Below are 20,107 nucleotides of genomic sequence, written 5' to 3'. Positions count from 1 at the left end.
ACCCTTCATTAGTGGGAACACCAGCGGAAAACAAGAATCAAGGCACAGTTCCAATCTGATGACGACTCCTTCCACCCAGGGGTCGGGGATGAGCCTCCAAGAAAAGCCCAGTCTGCCCAGAGCAACACACCGGCGTGCTCACGACACTGGGCGTGGCAGCAGGACAGCCCCGGCGCTGAGGTTCAGCCTCCTGCCTCTGTGAAGACACAGCTAATGGGTTTCTTGATTCTGAATGGCCCCACGTCCTTCTCCATCCTGGAGAGCTTCGCTCTGTCCAGACACATCTTGTCCCCCCTCCCACAGATTCGTGCTCATGGTGGCACAGAGCAAACGATCAGATCTATCTGGAAACACGCTGCTGAACGGTGCCTTGTTGGTGGCAGGTGCTGAGGGAGGTGGAGGGATGGTTTGTGTGCTGGAGGGTGAGGAGGATGGTGGGAGGGGGGCAGGAGAGCATGCTCAGAGCCCTGGAAACCTCCTCTGACCTGATTTTCAGTGGCCTGTTATGTGAGCTCAAGGGGAGACCAGAAAAGGGTCTTTAAACTTCCAAGGACCCCCCACACCCCCATCCCACATACTCTTAGTGCATCCTCAGCATTCCAGCCACACATACCAACCCTGGCTAGATTCTAGAAGGCCACAAAGTACACGCCTGGACACCGACATTATTCTGTCATGGAAAGCATTGAGGTCACCATACAAACCAGCCTTGCACCATAAGGAGAGAACACAGGGGTCACAGTGAGCACCCCAAGTCTGTCGAGCAGTTAGCATGGCTGCTTCCCTGGGTGTTTCAAAGAAGGCTCAAGGGCTCTTGGGTCAACGCATGAGCAGGACACCGAGGGGCACATCTTGGTGGGGCACCCAGTCTGTCTCAGGACACAGGTGGCGTCTTCTGGACAGAGTTCCTCAAGACCACATGAGCTCACAAGTCAGAGGAGGGGGAAGAAGGGTGAGAACATTTTGTTCTTCTGTAAAAAATCACAGACAAGACCCCTAGGTTAGTGGCCCCAACACAGGCAGCACAGGAGAGGGACTTACTTTGCTCCTGGGTTTTTCTTAAGCTGAGAATTCACTACTACAAAAAGGAAGGACTCACAGTTCTCATGAGAGAAAGACGGAGGAAGTCTTAGAAGGGAGTCCAGAGCCTCTCTGTTCTCTAGCTCCTGGTTTGCACATGCGCAGGGATACACCCGCTCCCCCCCCCCCAGCCTGGCCCCACCTCCTACACGCCCGCATCCCTTGACCGTTGCTGCTCCAGGTTGCAGGTGCCCCAGGAGCTTGGCGAGAGCAGCCCAGATAGGGAGCTCAGACACCTAGACGCACGCACACACGCACGGGACCTGAAACTGCAAACTGGAGCTTGGTGCCCACCCAAGATGGCGGCATGAAGTGTCACCCCAGAGTCCCTGACACGTGTCCCCGCGGCTCTGAGGCCCGCTCCCCATCTATCTCTGTGTCAGCCACTCGGCCCCTCAAGTCCTTCCCGAATGGCTATGCACACAGCAACCATACCCACTCCACCAGGGGCATAAGGAGTCGGGGCGCAGGGGGCCGAGCTGGAACCACGGCAGTGCCTCGGGAGGCACCGAGGGTCAGGAAGGTGGGGGTGGGTGCCCTGCGTCAGTCTCAGCCCGGCTCGTGGCCTCGGGACAAAGGCTGGAAGGACACAGAACGGTCCCAGCCCCACAGGGCCCCAGAACCAACCCGGAGCAGGGAGGCCACCGTGGGCAGCCAGCCCGGGGTCGGTGGGCTTTAGCAGTAGTCACTGGAGATGTTCAAGTCACATCTCCCAGCAGCCCAGGGTTGGGGGGGAAGCTGGACTAAGGGGTTGTTTGGTTTGTTTGTTTTTGATTTAGGTGAAATCCACTTAACATAAAATGAAGCATTTTAAAGTGTACAACCCAGTGGCTTCACACTGTTATGCAGACACCACCCCTGTCTCGCTCCAGAACATTCTCAGCACCCCGGCAGGAAGCCCCAACCCAGCGAGCAATCAGTCCCTCCACGCTTCCCCGGCCCCCGCCACCGCGGGTCTGCGGTCTGTCTGCACAGTCCACCTGTCCTGGACGTCTTACACAGGGGCAGCACACCACACGGGTCCTGTTGTGTCTGGCTTCCTCCTTGGGGCACATTCCCAGGTCCATCCACGCAGCAGGATGTTGTCAGGGCTTCGTTCACGGGGGAAGAACACAGGCTCACATTTTCTCACCTCATAGCAGCGGCTTTTGAAAAAGCATTGAGGCAAAGAAAGAAAGGACGGCGCCAGGTCACCCACAGCTGCCCTCACACCTTCGTTTCCCCGAAGGAGCAGGAGGAATGAGAGAACCTAGAGGACAGGGCTGGTGGAGGGCGGGAGGGGGCGGCAAGCCTGGCAGCGGGGAGGCTGGGAGGGCGGGCATGCGGGGCACCCAGGGCACGTCCCTGCCGCGCTGACCTTCCCCGGCCCAGGGTGGGTGAAGATGTGCTGAGGAACAGACAGGGGCCACCCGAGTCATCCCTGGGGGGAAAACACCTGGGTCTTCCTGAGCCGGAGAAGCCAGAAAACCTGCAGGCCAGGCCCTGGTCCCGGTCCCGACCATGTAGGGCAAAGCCATAACTGCTCAGGGCTCCGTAGGCCTCTCACAAGAACGTGTGTGTTGGCAAGACCTGGGGTTCCAAATCTGGGGAGAATTCAGAGGGTCTGGGAACGTGAACGGGAAAACAGGTCATTCCTTCCTGCACACCCTCTCTTTGACAATTTCTCAATCACAGACGCAGGCCCCCACCGAGCCATTTCTGCCACAGATTCACAGGCATGTCAGTGGCACGTGCCAGGTGGCATATACATCGTAAAATATCACCTGGCCTGGTCATTATTTCTGGATTTAGGTGCTTCTTAGACCTGCCACTACATCGTGTTAAGTAATGCATTCAAAAAGGAGCGCATCTGGGGCACCTGGGTGGCTCAGTCGGTTGAGCCTTTGGCTCAGGTCACGATCCCAGGGTCCTGAGATCAAGTCCTGCATCAGGCTCCCTGCTTAGAGGGGAGCCTGCTTTTTCCTCTCCTCCCCACTCGTGCTCTCTCTTGCTATCTCTGTCTCTATCTCACTCTCTCAAAGAAATAAGTAAAATCTTAAAAAAAAAAAAAGGCACATTCAAAAGCCAAAAAGTAGAAACAACCCAAATACCCATCAGTCAATGATAGATAAACAAAGTATGGTCTATCCATGCAATGGAATATATTCAGACATAAGAATGAAGGTCTGACACCTGCCACCACGTGGATGAACCTCAAAAACATTATGCTGGGTGGAAGAACCAGCCACGAAAGACCACATTTTTATAAAATATTCAGAATTGGCAAGTTGTGGAGAAAGATCGGTGGTTACCAGGAGAGGAGGGGAATGGGGATGATCTGCTCAATGGGTTCGGGCAGAGGCGGTGCAGAGGGCCCAGGAATGGAAATTCAGCAGCATAACCGGGTGCATCTGCAGACAGGTGAGACTGGACCAGGCGACAGGTGGAGGACGGTGGAGCTTCCGGGGGCACAAGCAGCAAAAGGTGAAAGAGGAGACAGAGGACCCAAGGGTGCAAGGGCTGCCCTGCTGGGATTTTGTGTCCAAGGCCAGCTTGCCTTCCTGAATGGGGAATATCATGTCGCTCTGCCCCTGGAGGTGCCTCCTGCCACCTGGGACAGCTGCAGAGTGCCCTGAGCACCTCTCCCTGAGCCCACCCGGCAATGAGCCTGCCTCCACCCCACTCCCATCAGAAAGCACAGCCCTCTCCACCTCTGAATGCAGATGCTGGCCGACCATTCTTGACTCGGGCCTTCGGTTCCCGTCTGTCCCTCTGCCTCTGCGCCCTAGGGAGCATTACCCGCCTCCTCTCCGCCCTGCAACATGCTAGGTGTCTCCTAAGCGATGATTGCACCCAGTCCTCCCGACAAGCCTGCGCACTATTACAGATGGAGAAACCGCCGCTCAGAAAGGGACCTGAACCCAAGACCCACACTGTCTCCTGAAACCCCCCCTCCCCGCTCCCGAGAACATTGTCTCTGTATCCAGAGTCCTCTCGACACTGAATCATTTATCGCCTGCACAGAAGGCTGCTGGGCTTCTGCATGCCAGGCCTGTGCCCGCGGGCTGGAAATACAGCTGTAAACAGAAGCTCACGTTCTAGACAGAGACAGAAAGGAAACCTACAGACGAGAAATCTAACAAGGTGATCTCAGATCGCATAAGCGCTGCAGGAGTCGGGACCGTCTACCGTCTGCGCAGGCGCAAATCAAGCCTGAAAGCTCAGTGCTTCGTGGGAAGGTCCTTTCTCACCTACAACCAGGGTGGCTCAGCAGCCACTCTCGGCAGCTGTCCTCTCCGTGACTCCGGGCTCCAGCTCCTCACGTCCTGGGCTCTCCCATCTTACACAGGTGGTCACCTCGGTCACTGTGGAAGAGGAATACCGAGTGTGGACGGTCCCACAAGAGGTTCTGTAGCAAGGTCTGGAGATGGCGTGTGTCACCTCTGTGCACAACCCACCGGCCCCAACCTAACTGCAATGGAGGCAGAAAACATGTTCTTCGAAATCCAGGAAGATGCAAATGAAATGGAATTTGATGAAGTGGACAGAAAGGAGGGGGGCAGGAGCGAGCAGGAGACAGGAGGTTGGCCATGCAAGCCAGGTCAGGTGGGCAGACCCGAGGAGTCACCTGAATCCACTCCCAGGGACCCTGACCTAATGATTCCGGCCTGGAGCCTGGCCTCAATTCATTATTGCTTTCTTCTTTAAGAAAATAACACATATGCCCCAAAGTGCACAAATCCTAAGTGTGTGCTCGATGATTAGTCACCAAGTGGACAATCCATGCACTTATCACTGAGGTCACAAAGTAGAACATCACAGACCCCCGAAGGCCCCCTCCTTCCCTGGGGACTCCCCCTTCCCACTCCCCAAAGATAATTACCACCATGATCCTGCCTGTTCCTAAACTCTGTAGGAATGGGATAATACAGTTGACACCCAGTTTGGGGCCTGGGTCCTTTCACACTATGTTACTTCGGGGAGGTTCGTTGAGTGTATGTATCCCCCTGTATGAATTCACCAGCTTTACTCGGCCGTACTCCTGCTGAAAGACATTCGGGTGCTTCCCGTTACGAGCTATTAGAACAATGGTGCCGCGCTCGCTCTCCAGTGCGTGCGCCTGGGTGCAGAGGTGCGAGTACGTCCATCAGTGGATGTCTGGGTGGGGCCACGGGGCCCCGGGCCGGGAATATGCTCAGCTTTAGGAGATTCTGCGAAATGGTTTTCCAAAGTGTGAATGTCCCTGTGGTCCTCTACCTTTACCAGCCCTTGGAGTCACCAGTCTACTGGTTTCAGTCATCCTACTGGTTAGAGCGGTATCTCCGTTTGCATTTCTCTGACGACTAATAAGGCACTTTGTGAAGTACTTGTTCAAGTCTCTTGCCCGTTTTCCTGGGAGCCCCTCTGTAAGTCGTATCTCCAGAAACATCTCCTCCTGCTTAGTGCTTGCCTTTCTACTCTCTTAGTGGTGACATTCGGTGAACAGGAGCCCTTTGTTCTAATGTAACTCCATTTGTCCATCGTTTCCTTTATGGTTAGTGCTCTTTGTATCATGAAAATATTCCAGATGTTCTTCTATATTATCTTCTAGAAGGTAGAATTGATTTCCATGTATGGTGTGAGGTAGGGGTCAAGCTGGGTTTTCTTCAGGTGCCTATCCAACTGACCCAGCACCGTTGATGGCAAAGATCATCCATGCCACCTCCTTGAAAGGGCCACCTTTGTCTCATGTCGTATGTTGCTTACCCACATATGCTGGGTCTGTTCCTGGGTTCTCTACTCCGTGCATTGGTCTGTTTGTCTAGCCTTCTATTCAAATTTTTTTAACCTCTCTTGGTGACTCTAACATGCAGCCACGGTTGAGAACCACTTATCTAGGACCTTGCAGTTTACGGTAACACGTTTGAGTGTTAGTCTAAATGCAAGTGTGTAGGCGCCCAATAAGGGATTTTAAGAAAAAAAAAAAAAAGATTAAGTTCGAGACGTGGGAAGAGTGATGCCAGAACCATGGGGAAAGGTCCCGTGGACTGGGTGGGGAAACTGGGTAATGGGCCAGAAGCCAAGATGCTCAGATCAACCCATGCTGCTCCCCACTCCTCTTCTCCCCTCTCCAGACCTCCAGATCCACCCAAGCCAAAGTGCAAAGAAGCTCCAACAAAGGCCAGAAGGAAAGTTTCCTGCCTCGGTCACCAGCCATGCTGACGGAAATCCAATCCCACTTGCAACCAGTTTATTCTCAAGTTGCCATGGCACTTCCTGTAATTAATGGCTAGGTTTTAATTAAACATTGATTAGCCACTAATTAGTCTAATGATTGGTCCTGGGGAGGAGACAGGGCTGTCAGACCCCATAAAGGAGGCAGGGGAGATAATGAAAGATTGTGGCTTAGGTGGAAATGCTCTTCCTCCCTCCCTCCAAGCCAAATGTTTTCTATGATTTTGGTCTATTATAAACGATGCTTTCAATGTGAATTTTTCTAATCGGTTTGAGTCTAATGAAGTCCCAGGCGACTGGTGCAAGGAAGATTGAATCTATTCGCCTTTTCATCAGATTTCAGCCTCTTAACGCAGCTAAAGAGCCTTTTCTCACTTAGACAGGAATTAGTTTCTATCTCCACAACGAAGTCATCCTGGGCTGAGGCCGTTCCCCTCCCACGTCCTTTGTGGGGGCCCAGACCTTGCCAAGGACTTCAGAGACGTGAGTGCAACAGGGCTTCCCCCCCCCCGCCGCCCACCAGAGCAGATTCTGCAAGCACTTGATGCCCCGGGTCACCCTTCCCTCATTCCCCAACCCTCAGCCCTCCACCAAAAAGAGAGGCTGGGTTGCTGCACGTGGACACAGCTCAGTGCGGACTGCATTTGAAGTTACCCCGTCAGGAGTTACCGACGCGGTACCCATTGTAAGCTTGGATTTATGCACAACGGTACAAACCACCTGCAAAGCCTTTGCTGAGCAAAGCTCGGGGGAGGGCAGAAGCACGAAACCTGAAATCCAGAAAGGGCTTCAGGTGGGGGGAAGACGCCCGCTCCCGATGAGGCAGGCCCTGACGAGCGGGACGTGGCAGCCTTGCAGAGTCTCAGCATTTGCCTGCAGGGGCTCCTGGGGCTGCCAGAAACATCGCGGCCAGGGTCAAAGAAAGCCTAAGACAGACTTGGAAGCCGACAGAAACACTCACGCTGCTTTTTTTTTTTTTTTTTAATTGTAGTAAAATACACATAACATAAAATTTTGCATTTTAACCGTGTATGAGTGCACAGCTCACTGGCACCGAGTACGTTCACGTCGTCGAGCAGTCCCACCACCGTCCACCCACGTCCTCGTCATCCCAAAGCGAAACTCTGTGTCCTTTAAACACGAACCCCTCTCCCGCCTCCCCAGCCCTGGGCACCCCCCATCCTATTTTCTGTCTCTATGAACCTACGAGTCTAGGGATCTCGTGTCAGTGGAATCTTAAATATTTGTCCTTTTGCGATTGGAATCCTTCACTCCACATGATAATCTCAAGGTCCATTCACGTCGTAGCAGGTGTCAGAATTCGCTTCCTTTTCAAGGCTGGGTCATATTCCGCCGTGTGGCTGTTCCCCTGTGTTTATGCATCCGTCCATGGACACGTGGCTTCTTCCACCCTTTGGCTGCTGTGGGGAATAGTCACACTTCTCCATCTAGCATGCAAATGTAGTCATCTGTGTCTTCCGGGGGAAGGTCAGGGGAGACAGGACTCTGCAAGCCCCCCGGTCTCTGCTTTACTCTCTCTGTCTTTTTAAAATTTTATTTATTCATTTGAAAGACAGAGCACGAGCAGGGGGAGCAGCAGGCAGAGGGAGAGGGAGAAGCAGGCTCCCCACTGAGCAGGGAGCGCAACGTGGGGCTCAGTCCCAGGACCCTGAGATTATGACCTGAGCCAAAGGCAGACGCTTAAACATCTGAGCCACCCAGGCGCCCCTGCTTAATCTCTTTAATCAACAAGGAAACCCAGGACTTGTTTCGCGTCCCGAGGCACCATCCGCATTCTCACATCTCCTTTTATTGAGTTTTCCGCTGTGTCCCGCTAGCTTCTGCCACAGGAGCGCGTGGGACATCTTCTGCACAGACTGTCATCCTGCTGACACTTGCTGTGAGCTGGGGGAGGAGGCCTCTTCACTGAGAAGGGCGCCTGGACCGGAGCCCAGAGGGAGGGCCTGGAAGCCGGAAAGGGGGTGGGATCACCGCAAGTCCTTGGGCCTCTCTTTGCTCAACTATAAATTGGGTGCCACCCCTTTCGGCTCTGGTGAAGCCACGTGCGGGGCCCTGGGCTGCGTGCCGCGTGCGAGGCATGGCATCAGCGGATTTTTCTGGCTTTTGACCCTGGGTTCCAGGGGTAGAAATCAAAGGGAGCTCTCTGTGGGAGGAGGGATGGGGGCTCCGGCTGCACAGGGCAGTGTTCTGAGCTGTCACGGACACCGCTTCCAGGCGCTTCTGCCACCGTGGGATGCCGAGTGGCCACCAAGGGCAAATACACACTTGGTGCGCGGCCTCATGAGAGCCATTTGCCCGATGGTAGGACATTAATCCCCCCGATAGCTTTATTGTGCTCACTTCGAAAGTCGGGAAATGGGGGCCACAGAGCTGTCACGTACTGTCCCAGCCAAGCCCGAAGTCCCATGGCAGAGACAGTGAGCTGGCCCCGGAGCCGGGCGTCCAGCAGGGCCTGCCCTTCCCACCGCACCCCCACAGCATGCGGGGGGGAGGGGGACAGATGTCTGGTTCTGGCCAAAGGGAGAGGATTGGAAGAATGTGCTTTCACTTTCAGACTGAGGTGGCCACACCCTGATGGACTGCACCCACGTCGCCTCCACAGCCAGCTGAGTCCCTCCCAGGGGAGATGCCAGCTGGACGTCGTGAGCAGAAATAAGCAGGCAGTGTGTTGACTGTGGCATTTGAGGACTGCGTGTCCATCCCCACACACAGCCACGCTCCGGGGGTGGCCTCCGGCCTGGCTAAGTGAGGATAAGTGTCGGTTTCAGGGGGAGGCGTCGGCCCTGGCGGAGAACACCCCCGTGGTGTGGGCCACGGTCATGCCTGCCTGTCACGGACAAGGCCAGCCCGCGACCTAGCCCTGTATTGGGCCACTGGAGGGTGGTCTTGCTCAGCCTCCCGCAGTGGGCTCAGCAAAGGTTGGGTCAGGGGCTGGCGGTCCAGAGAGGGACAAAACACAGCCTTTGGCCTCGGATGCTGATGAGTTCAAAAGGGACTAACCACCCGGGGGGTGAGGTGAGGTCCGGACACACAGCCCCCCGGAGGCTCAGGGCTCCTGGGTGATCCCTCAGGTCGGTCTCAAAGGCAGGCCAGGTGCAGACACATGGAGCAGACACGCCAGGCCGAGGGCACAGGTGAGCAAAGATGCAGAGGCACGAGGAGGCACGTGAGGGGCCAGTACTGTGGGGCGTGGCAGACCAGCAGATGGCAGGAGACGGGGACCCGCCGGCTGTGCTGGGCAGCCAGGGCCACCAGGGGCTGGGCGTGAGCAGGAGAGGGAGCCCAGCAGATTCCCTCCCTAAGTCTATCACCTTAGCAGCAGCAGGGAGCATGGCTAGCGGCAGGGGAAGAGCCGTACCAACGGTCCTACTGGCCACTGGAGTCCAGACAAGATGGAAAGCACCCACGGTTAAGGGGCTGGCAGCCGGCAAAGGCCCGGCACCAGACACCCGAAAAAAAAGAGGTCGGATCTGAGACTTAGCTTCAAAGTGGTGACGTGGCAGCATTTCTAGCCAAGGCACAGAGATGACGGGACGTTCGAAATCCAGCTTCCTCCCACAAAGATCCCCAGATAAGGCCAAGGACAGCCTGCCATGACACACTGCACTATCCAGCGAGAACAAAAAAGCAGCAGCCATCATCGTCACCTCTGAGACCGCTAAGCGCACAGCCTGAGCTCAGGGAGGGAAGGACCACTTCTAGCTGAAGGCGATGGAAGGCTTCCTGGAAGAGATGACATTTGAGTAGGGTTCTGAAGGATGTGTAGGAGGATTTCCAAGAGTGGAAGTATCCAGGCACATGCCCCACACAGAAGTCCTGGGCCAAGGGACGAGGGACAGAAAAGCTCAAATAGTGACCAGACACAGTGAGAGGGGACAGGACAGCTCCACCAGAAATACACTCAGTCATTCAACAAGCATGAATCGGCTGCCGAGGTCTGGGTTCAATGAGACTACAAGCCAAACAGAGCCAGTGGGTAACAAGGCTGAGTGTCTCCATGGCCGGAGCAGACTGAAGGTGAAGCCCAACGCAAGAGCCCTCCAGCGGGCAGCTGCTAGAGACACCGGACGCAAGGTGAGCTGGGGTCAAGCCGTGCCCGTGTGAATTATCTTTCCCATTCACCTGACGCCCACTGGGGTCCTGGGATCCGCGTGTGGCTGACTATTGCTCATCACCATCCTGCCTCTGGGGTACAGCTCTGGCCGGACGGGTGGGCTCTCCCATGGCTAGCAGGGCTGGCTCGTGTGCCGGTGTCCCCGGCCCGTGGCTCCCTGCCTCCGACTTCGTCCGCATTCACTCGCAGGACTGCGTGGATACTGATCACCGCCCACATCTCACCAGGTGCAGATTGGGGAAATCGATGGGGTTAGGTCGCAGGGGCAGGCAGCCTTCCTCCAACCCAAAGGGGCCCTGGGCAGGGTACTCCTTGCTGACTTGCATTTTAGGGATAAAGAGGCACTGTTCCTTTCACCAGAAGGCATTGAAGGATTTTAATCTCTTCGCTGGGAGTGAAAAGGCCGGTCTCAGCTGACACACAGTTCAACGCAGCTTCAAATCAAAGCGGCCTCCTTCCGGGGCGAAGGTCACAATAAGAACTCACCGCGCCGGCCACTTGCTATGTGACGTGTCCAGCCAGCTCTGCAAATTGAAATGCTTGGGGGGTGACGAGGACTGAAGGCGGAGCTGTGGACGGAAAGAGGGCCGGGTGGGCAGGGGAGGCATCCAGGCTGTCCAGCCCCAGCTGCTCGGCCCCCTGGCTCCAGATACCCACAGATGCACCAGCCCCCAGGCGCCACTTCAGTCCCTGGAGCCCTGGACACACGCACACACCGGCGCATACACACCCCATTGTCTTGCCGCACTGACCGAAATCTGTTAGCAGCGGGGAGAGGCAAAGGATTCTTCCACGGGCACTCCTGAGCTCCTTCCCCTTGGAGACCAGACCCTCGGGATGTTCGTTTATCCCAGGAGCTGGGGCAGTCGGCTCCTGGAAGTCCTCCTGGCAGGAAGAGTGGGGAAGGACAACTATTCCTCTCCAGCTCTCTGCCGCAGGACCTGGCTGCTTCCAGCACGTTCGCTGCCCTCTCAGCCCACCTAGAGGGACAGCAGGCAGGCTGTGACGGAGCAGGCCTTCCCCCGGGGACCAAGGCCCAGCTCACGCCCGCAGGCTGCCTTCTCCTGGCCAGCCCCAGAGCCGTGCCCTCTCAGCCACCGCCACCCCCCAGGAATAAAACGGACACTCATGAAAACATTTGCTGGTGAGACAGCTGGGCCAGCCACACTGGGCGCCTGGAAATTGCTTCTGTCTCAGTGGCGCCCAGACAGCTGTTTCCAAGGACGCTCATGGGCCGGAGTGCATCCTCTACATACGGAAGAGGCCTGGCCCTGGTCACCAGGCCCAAAGAACACAAAAGACTGACAGCCACACAGGTCAGAGACAGGGTCCAAATTCCCACTACGGCCAAGGAGGAAGCCCATGGACAGCTCGAACCTTGAGAGCCAGGCCTTGCTCAGTCACTGGGCTTCCCACTGGGAACAACACCAGCCCTTGGGGAGACACAGAGCACATCAGAATAAAAGTCCTAATGTCACCGCAGGTGCCTCTCAGCCCTACGAAGAGAAAACCAGATGCTATGATAGGAGGTGACAGACCATGGGGGAGACCCGTCAGCATCTGCAAGTGGTCGGGAGGAGTGAGCAGAGGACGGTGGAGCTGAGACCTGAAGGTGGGAGGGCGTATCCCCCCCACCCCAGGATCAGCAGAGCCCCAGGGAACTGGCTTGTGCAGCTGCACACACGTGTGCACACCCAGAGAGTCATGCACACCCCCATGGATGCACGCACACACAGAGATGGGCAAGCGTATATACACAGGGCTGTGCACACACACATACGCACATGCCACACAGAGATGTGCACATGTATGTACAAGCACACACACATGCACACACGCATGGACAGTTGTACATGTGCACGTATACATACACACATGCACGCAAGTCTGCACATGCACACAGATATGCATATGCACAGACGTGTGTGCATGAACATACAAAAATACACGGGCATGTATGTATGCATATGCACATGCACGCAGATATACACAGAAGTGCGCAAGTACGTGTGCACATGTGTGTACGTAGACATACACTACTTGTGTGCATGTGTGCACTGGTGTACATTTACAGACGTGTGTGCATATACGAGTGCACATGCGTCTACATGCACCAACACAGACATACACACGCACACACACCTGTACATACACTCTCACAGGGGGACTTTTTATGGGGATTTGACTCCACACCACGACTGTGGGAGCTGGGTAAGCTGTCTCTTTGAGGAGCGTGAGCTCCACAGGGGAGGCAGTGGGAAAGGGAAGGTGGCTGGCAGGTGAGAGGTGAAAGGGGGTGGAGAGTGCAAACCCCCCAGCATGAGCTGGAACGTGCAGAACACCCACTGTGGCCATTACCCCTCACCCTTAGAAACGGCCCACCCATTACCTGTTGGGGGGCTGACATCTGCGTGCATCTTGGAAATCTTCACAATTACAGGATGTCTAATTGAGGTCCCTGCAGCTGTCTTCAGTGGGTGCCCTAGAAGGAGCGCCCGACCTGGGGATTCCTGGTGGGTGACTACCGTGAGGGCCCCCAGAAAAGGCAGAGGGAGGGCACACTTGGGGCAGGGGAGTGGCAGGAGGGGACCTCAGCCTGGGGCCAGCCCTTTGCACCGCCTGTCGCCGGCTGGTCACTTGGGGGGCGGTGCTCCAGAGAGGGGGCCACTGCAAGCTGGCAGATCTGGCCGGGCATCAGCAGCACCCTCTCCAGCAGGGACCCTTCTGGCTGGTCCTCTCTCCCTCCTCCTCCCCATCCTCCCACCTGATGGGCTTGAAAACCAGAGCTTGGCAAAATTCTCTCCTTGTCCTGAGACCAGACACAACCAAGCTCCACCTGGACCCTCTGGTCACACCTCCTGGAGGGACCCACCCCGGGATGGCAATTATCGGCAGCTTCCGGGCTGCCCAAAACCTTTGGGAAGGCGCCTCGGATCATCCCAAGTTTAGTGGTGCAAATAATGGTAAGGAGAATTAAAAGGCAGCACGTCAGGCCCACACTGATGTCTTGTTTGGTTTTGCTCTAAGCGGAGTTATCTTGTGGCTACTACCTAAGTGGGCAGGGCAGAAAGGAGCTACATCCTCTTTCCCCCGCGAATGGATCCTGCCTCACCTGGTGATGCGAGCGTGGCGAGGGGCTCGGGTTACCCGCCCGCTGTGACCCGGGAGCCGCCTGTCACCGGCGCGCCGCAGACTACGCATGGATTTCATGCTGTGCGGCGCCTCATGCCTTAGACCCCCGCGCCCACAGACACCAAGCCGCCAGAGCAGTACGACCCCGAGGGAGGGGTGTGTGGGGCATGTGTGCAGGCCGGGCAGCCCCGGGGTCCCAGCAGATGGGCGCAGGCTTGAGCAGCCAGGGGCAGACAGAAGGTTCCGGGAGACGTCCTCCACCCAGGCTGCCTCCTCAGGCTTCCCGGGGTTGTTCACCGCTAACAAGCCCTAATTCACATGATGGGGATGTGCGCTGTTTATATTTGGAAACTTTACTGTGTTGGTTGTCGCTTTTGTTGGATTCATGGGGCTCAGGTTGGATCGATCTTCTCCTCCTGCCGGGTCCCCTGTCCTCTCCTCCTCCCCAGTCCCCGGTCCTCTCCTCCTGCCCAGCCCCCTGCCCTCCTCGGCCCCCTGTCCTCCCCTCCTCCCTGGTCCCCTGCCTTCAAGCCGCCCTCTGAGCTGTACCATGAGCATGGGGCCATGTACCAGCTGCATCCGTGGCTCTTCTCCAGACCATCACGGGTTCCAGGCTATGCATCCAGACTTCCAAGCCCATCCTGCTTCCCTCCAGGCAACTCATTGATCCTGGCACCTGCGTCTGTGTTCACAACTCTTTGGCTGCAGCATCTGGGAAGGAGGGTCCTAAGAGACCATTTGGATGGGGCCCCTGTAGGGGAGCTGAGGGCCGAGGCCCCAGGACCAAGTTAAAGCCCAGAGCCTGGACCTGCTCAGAATACCCCTCTGGGGATCGAGCCCCTCACTGACGTGTCCAGGTGTTCTGGCTGGGAGCAGTGGGCACCTGTAATCAGCCAGAGGAAATACCTTTTCCCCAAGTTCTATGGCAATTCAGGAGCAAGCTTGGATACAGAGGTCATGATAACGGGGAGAAGGACTGTGCCCTAGGGTAGGGGATCTTCTCTGAGACCACCACCAGTCTGTAAAGCCTGCTTCCAACGTGCTTTTCCAACTCCCCTTCCCCCCACCTCAAACTCTCTCCAGCCTCCCTGCCAACCACACTCAGAGTTCTGTCTTCTTACTTGTGCACCCCCACATAGTCCTCTCCTCCCCAACACTTAGGACAGCCTCATCCCTCACCCAACCTCACTTCCCCAACACCCAGCCTCTTCTAGAGCCAGTGCACCCGTCAGCTACTGCCCACATCAAGCTGCATAACAAACCACCCCCGAAGTCAGCGGCTTACAGAATCTGCCCTCACTCCGACATGTCTGCGGACGGAGCTCCTCTGCTGGTTACAGATGGGCTCGGCAGGGCAGCCCGTCTCAGGCTGTGTATTGCTTGAGCTTGACTCCGGGCTGTGGGTTGGGCCCAGGTCTGCTCCCCGCATATCTATCCAAAGCCTGGGCTGGTGGGGCCCTGCTCATGGCTCTCAAGAGCACAGGACCCAAGCATACGCTCTGCACACGCCTTCCCCACGGTCACCCCACTGCCCAGCACAAGCCACCTGATCTACCTCAGCATCGATGGGGAGAGGAAAACACTTTTCTTTCTCTGCCCACAGCAGGGGAGAGACTATGAATGTCTGCTAAACAGCAACCCAAACTCTCTCCCCCGTCTATGTCCCACTTCCCACGAAGCCTCCCTGGCTCTCCTGACCAGCCAGCCCTCCGCTCCCACCTCTGAACCTTCTGTTTCAGGACAGCCTGCTCTGGTCCTGGCTCAGTCAGCATACAGCGATGTGTGTCCCGTGGCCTCATCTGGAATGCAAACACCCTGCATGTGGGCCACCTCCTGAGGTCCCATGTCCCCTGTACAAGCCCTTGGCATGGTTCCTGGCACACAAGAGCTGCTCAATGAAGGACTTACAAATAAATGAATAAGTGAAGTTGTGCCTTTGAATCAAAGGTGACTCCCCATCCCTAAGGCTTTCTCCCAGTCATGCACAGAAGGGCCAGGTTCATGGGCCCCGGGCTCCACAAGGGAATGAACCTCCCCTGCCTGCTGCTAAGGCTTTGACATGCTGGCCCCACCCCAGGCCCCCAAGGTCAGGGACAAGGAACCAGGGTCTTCCTCCAGCAGCCTAATGTGGCCGAGACAAGATGCTCCCTCTCTGCGACTCCTGTGGCCCTGGTATGATTGCTGACCATCGCTGCACAGCTCTTCTGAGATGGCAGCAACCCACACTCTGTAAAAGGAGCAAACCACAAAACTACAGGGTCCCAATTAACACCCAGGAATGGGATGTACACTCAGCTCTTCTGCTGGTGAAAATGTGGCTTCACATCTCCCTGTATGGGTAACCCTATCACTGGCTCCACACAGTTGTGGGACAGAATTGCCAGACTCACCCTGGCTGTGGGTGGTGGGGCTCTGGTAGCTGGGACCAGGGAAGGGGAGCCAACCTGTAAGAGTTAAAGCAAGTCAATGAAATACTTGAAGGTCTTGTTAACACACAGTGGTCACCAAAGAAACATTTGTTGGATGGATGGATGGATGGATGGATGGATGGATGGATGGATGATGGATGGATGGTTAAGTGGATGGATGGCCAGATGGTGGATGGATGGATAAGTGGATGGATAGATGGACAGGTAAGTGGATGGACGGATGGTGGATGGATGGATGGATGGATGGACGGGTAAGTGGATGGATGGATGGATGGATGGATGGATGGATGGATGGATGGGTAAGTGGATGGATGGATGGATGGATGGATGGATGGATGGATGGATAAGTGGATGGACGGTTGGATGGATGGATGGATGGATGGATGGATGGATGGATGGATGGATGGATGGATGGATGGATGGTGGATGGATGGATGAGGTGCTGCCTCTATTGCATTATGATGATGTGAACATGGCATAACCAACCATCGTAGCTGGCCCAGCACCCCAGAGAGGTTTTCTGAGTTGCAGAAAACTCAGAACAGTTCCAGGCAGGTCGGGGTAAGTTGGTTGCCTTCCGTGAACAAGCAAATCCATCAAGTCCTTCAGTGTAGCTTTCCTGTGCCTAGTCTTGGGGATAGAGGCAGAAATCATGCCATAACAGTGGCAGGCAGACCAGAGACTCACCCCACCTGCACACAAACTTCCCCGGCAGGAAGAAAGGATCAGGTCCTAGAGGAACAGACCATTCCATCAGGGTGACTCTTGCTGATGTCACCAGCTAGCTGCTCCTGAGGGGAAACAGTGGGAACCCCTGCAGGCCAGGGAAGCAGGCTCTCATGGGCGCCTTGACTGCAAAGAGCAGCTATGCTGGGAGGGAGAAGGCTTGTTTCTGCAACAGCAGAAAAGCAGAGAACTAGGGATTGCCTCCAAATCTGGGGCTTCTGCCCAGCACCCTCAGCGGTCAATTGGCCAGAACCCAATGTTTATAAAAATGCAGCCTGACATCCTTAAACACATATCCAACAACTGAAGGGTGGGGGTTTGGTGCATTCCCACGCTGGAATTCTACCCAGCACGGAAAAGAAACGAACCACGTTTCGCATGCATGAAGCTCAGAAAAAACAACATAGAGTTTAAAAAAGGGAAAAAGGTGCAAAAGAAAATACAGTGTGAGTCTATTCAAATAAAGTTCAGAAATATACAAGGAAATCATGCACCGTTTGGAGTAGACACAGAGTAGCTACAACCATAAAGAAAAGCAAGGGAATGAACACTTCAAAACACAGGACAGAGTTCCCTTTTGGGGACAGGGAGTAGAGCCAGGAGGGGCAGGGGGCGGAAGCCAGGACACCCGCCTGTGCCTCGGGGCCAGTGCTGGGTCCACAGGCACATCGTGCTTATTTATTATTTACTCTCCTATGTCTATGCATATTTCATAACGCAAGCAAGGAACAGAAAGGCAAAGCAAGAAGCTAACACGATGGGACAGGGAGTGAAGGGAAGGAGAACAGGGGCAGGGAGGAGCTGCCAACGTGATCTCCAATCGGGGCGGCACCCCCAACCCGCTGATGGGGGTGTCTCCCAGTCCCACATGATGCTTTGTCCTCCTGTCCCACAGAGGGGGCCCATCTCTGAGTCTGACACCCTACCAGAGCATGGCGTAGGCAAAGCACGTCTGCCCTCCTGCCTGGGGCTCCCATGGCATGACCACGGGGCTCTTCCCTGGGCTGAACTGGGCTGGACAGGGGTGCTGGCCCGGCTGCTAGTGGGAAATGTCCATGGGGCACCAGCCAACTTCGCCCTGGGGGACCTGGCCCAGCCCTACCTTCCCTCCTTCCTCATTCCCACCTGCCAGCGCGGGGAGGGGGGGGCTCCCTGCTGCACCCCCTCCACTTGGATGCTGTGGGGAGACAGCAGAAACCCAAGGTCTTCAGGGGCCATGCCTCTTCTCCCTGCAAAGCTCTCCTCTCAGGGGGTGAGGCGCATGCAGTGATGGCATCCCATACCCTTTGGCCAAACCCTGCTCCGTACCCCACTCTACCTGCCCCAGGAGGGATGCCCTAGAACCCTACTCGGCACCCACACGCACGCAAGCACAAGGCAGCTAACCTCCAGCCCAGGAGAATGCCATGAGCCAGTCTTCCCTCTCCTCCGTCTGCACAGACCATCCTGACAGGTGCTTCACGAGGCCCCTTGGAGGCTGGTCCTGGGAGCTGGGCTGTCCATCCTGCCTGGGGGCTACACCACCCTCCCCAAGAAATCGAGATCCTGCCTGTCAGGCTCTGCTTCCCTGTGATCCTGGGCTGAGCCCCCCAGGACACCCCCAGAGCCCACAGTGCGGGTTCCTCAGCACCCACCCTGGAATCTGGACACTCCCCGGCCTTTGCGGTGGATTTGCACGGCAGCCAGTGTGTTCGGTTTTACGGAGTATTGCACGAAAATGCTGTGAAATTAGGTTCTGGCACTAATATCACGCTCTGCCCATCCATCTGCTTTTATGTCCAGCAAAGAGACTGAAAGGAGAAGAACCAGGGCAGGCGGGGGCGGGGGGGGGGGTGTGCTGGGGCCACCGGCTCGAGTTTCCAGTCCAGGGAATGGGGGAGAGAAGCTAAGGAGCAGAGGGAGGCCGTGTGGCCCAGCGGTGGGCCCCGTGAAGTGGCGGGGCTCCCAGACCCCTGCCCAGTCTGGTTCACCTTTGGGCCGGGCCCTGCTGGCCTCTGAGGCTGGTCACTAATGCCACCAGCAGAGAGCTGCTTCTCAGGGGCCAGAGAAGGAGAGAAAGGGGAGAAGGGTGAGGAGGAAGGGGAGGGAAGGAAGGGAAGAAGGTGAGACATGGGAGGGAAGGGAGGAGGGGGTAGGAATAGGGGAGGGAAGGAAGGAGGCGGTGGAGGGAAGGAAGGAGGAAAGGAGGAGGGGGTGGAGGGAAGGAGGGAAGGGAGGAAAAGAGGAGGAGTGGGGGGAAGGAAGGGAGGAAAGGGAAGGAAAGAAGGAAGGGTTGGAGGGAAGGGAGGAGGGGGAGGGAGGAAAGGCTATGAAACCCTCAAGTGCAAACCTTCTCACACCACCCACAGCCCCCCACTCATGTGCACACATGTCCTCGAGAACATACAGCCCCAGCTCTCCCAATCCCACCACTTTGCTGGCCCCTTTTCCCACCATAGGGTTTCCTCCCGTCCAGGTTCCCATGAGCCTGATGTCCATTGCGGGCTTCTGCAGACTGGCACTGGGCTTGGCCCACCGTGGAGGCGGGTCCCTCTGGCTCCGCCAGGTCCAAGCAGCCAGGTGACTTGCCCCAGCTCACCTGGCCTGTCAGGGGACTGGGTCTAAGAGCAACTCTCTGACTCCCAGGGGCTCCTCCTGCCCCCCAGGAGGCCTGATGGGGGCGAATAGGGACAGGAGCATAGGAATAGGAGGAAGAAACACAGCTGGGTCAGGCCCCAGAGCTCAGCTGCTGCAGGGTCTCGGGGTCACTGGGAGGAGAAAGAGAACTGGGCGCTGGGCGCGTCCTGCCCACCTCGCAGAGAGGGTATCGCGCAGCGGGACGGGGCCATCTCCAGCTGGCCACCCCCCAGCTGATGTCGCTTATGTTAAGTAAGCATAACTCTGGCCAGCAGGCCCATCTGCATTGTGTGTCTGACTCAGAGGGAGAGAAAAGCAGCCGCAGAAGGCGGCTGAGGGCTGGAGAGGGCGGGGGACCTGCCGAGCCCCTCCCGAGGCTCAGGACCGGGCCTGCTGCCCTGCCCTAAATGTAACCAGCTGGAGATCTTTTTTTAAGTTGCATCCTATTGAACCTTTTGAAATAAAGATTTGCCTTTTAATGGAAAATCTGCATTTCACTGTGAAGAAAGAGCTGAGCAGCTTCCTGGCTTTGGCTGCAAACCCAGGGAGGCTCCTGGTGTGGGCACCCCTCCCTCACTGCCCCTGGGCTGCAGGCTGGTTCCCAGCCGGTGGGCACAGAGGCATCCTCTGAGCCCGCAGGAAACTGAGAGAGCCAACCGCGATGGAAAGATGCCCTGCCAAGAAAATAAATCAGACGTTCTTGCTCACGCGGGACAGGCCCCAGGATTGTGGAGAGCCCACGGCAGCATCCCCAGGCCAGGCTCCGATCCCACTGCACCCTCCCAGCCCCGTGGCC

At 56.5% G+C, this 20,107-nt stretch overlaps 1 protein-coding gene across 6 annotated transcripts; it reads right to left on the bottom strand.

Annotated features, from left to right (window-relative positions):
• Positions 1 to 647: 647 nt before the first annotated feature.
• LOC103665798 lies at positions 648 to 13,543 on the bottom strand. 6 transcript variants are annotated; one of them, XR_005837302.1, is made up of 8 exons: positions 12,798 to 13,543; positions 11,161 to 11,388; positions 10,417 to 10,977; positions 4,311 to 4,424; positions 3,372 to 3,518; positions 2,438 to 2,683; positions 2,079 to 2,225; positions 648 to 971 (listed from the first exon to the last, which is right to left on the bottom strand). XR_005837302.1 is itself a non-coding variant. In XM_040640084.1 (7 exons), exon 1 carries the CDS (start codon positions 12,761 to 12,763, stop codon positions 11,750 to 11,752), a length of 1,014 nt encoding a protein of 337 aa, XP_040496018.1. In that variant the 5' UTR covers positions 12,764 to 12,780; the 3' UTR covers positions 648 to 971; positions 2,079 to 2,225; positions 2,438 to 2,683; positions 3,372 to 3,518; positions 4,311 to 4,424; positions 10,417 to 10,977; positions 11,161 to 11,749. The 6 variants fall into 6 exon arrangements, 5 of the variants coding, with proteins under 5 accessions (XP_040496018.1, XP_040496019.1, XP_040496022.1 ...); XM_040640084.1 differs by lacking the exon at positions 12,798 to 13,543 and having other exon boundaries at positions 11,161 to 12,780; XM_040640085.1 differs by lacking the exon at positions 12,798 to 13,543 and having other exon boundaries at positions 2,438 to 2,663; positions 11,161 to 12,780.
• Positions 13,544 to 20,107: the final 6,564 nt, after the last annotated feature.

The sequence above is a fragment of the Ursus maritimus genome, unplaced genomic scaffold, assembly GCF_017311325.1.
Source record: "Ursus maritimus isolate PB19 unplaced genomic scaffold, ASM1731132v1 scaffold_24, whole genome shotgun sequence".
NCBI lineage: Eukaryota > Metazoa > Chordata > Mammalia > Carnivora > Ursidae > Ursus > Ursus maritimus.
The sequence above is the reverse complement of the archived record's forward strand: the minus strand, read 5'-3'. Positions and strand labels throughout refer to the sequence as shown.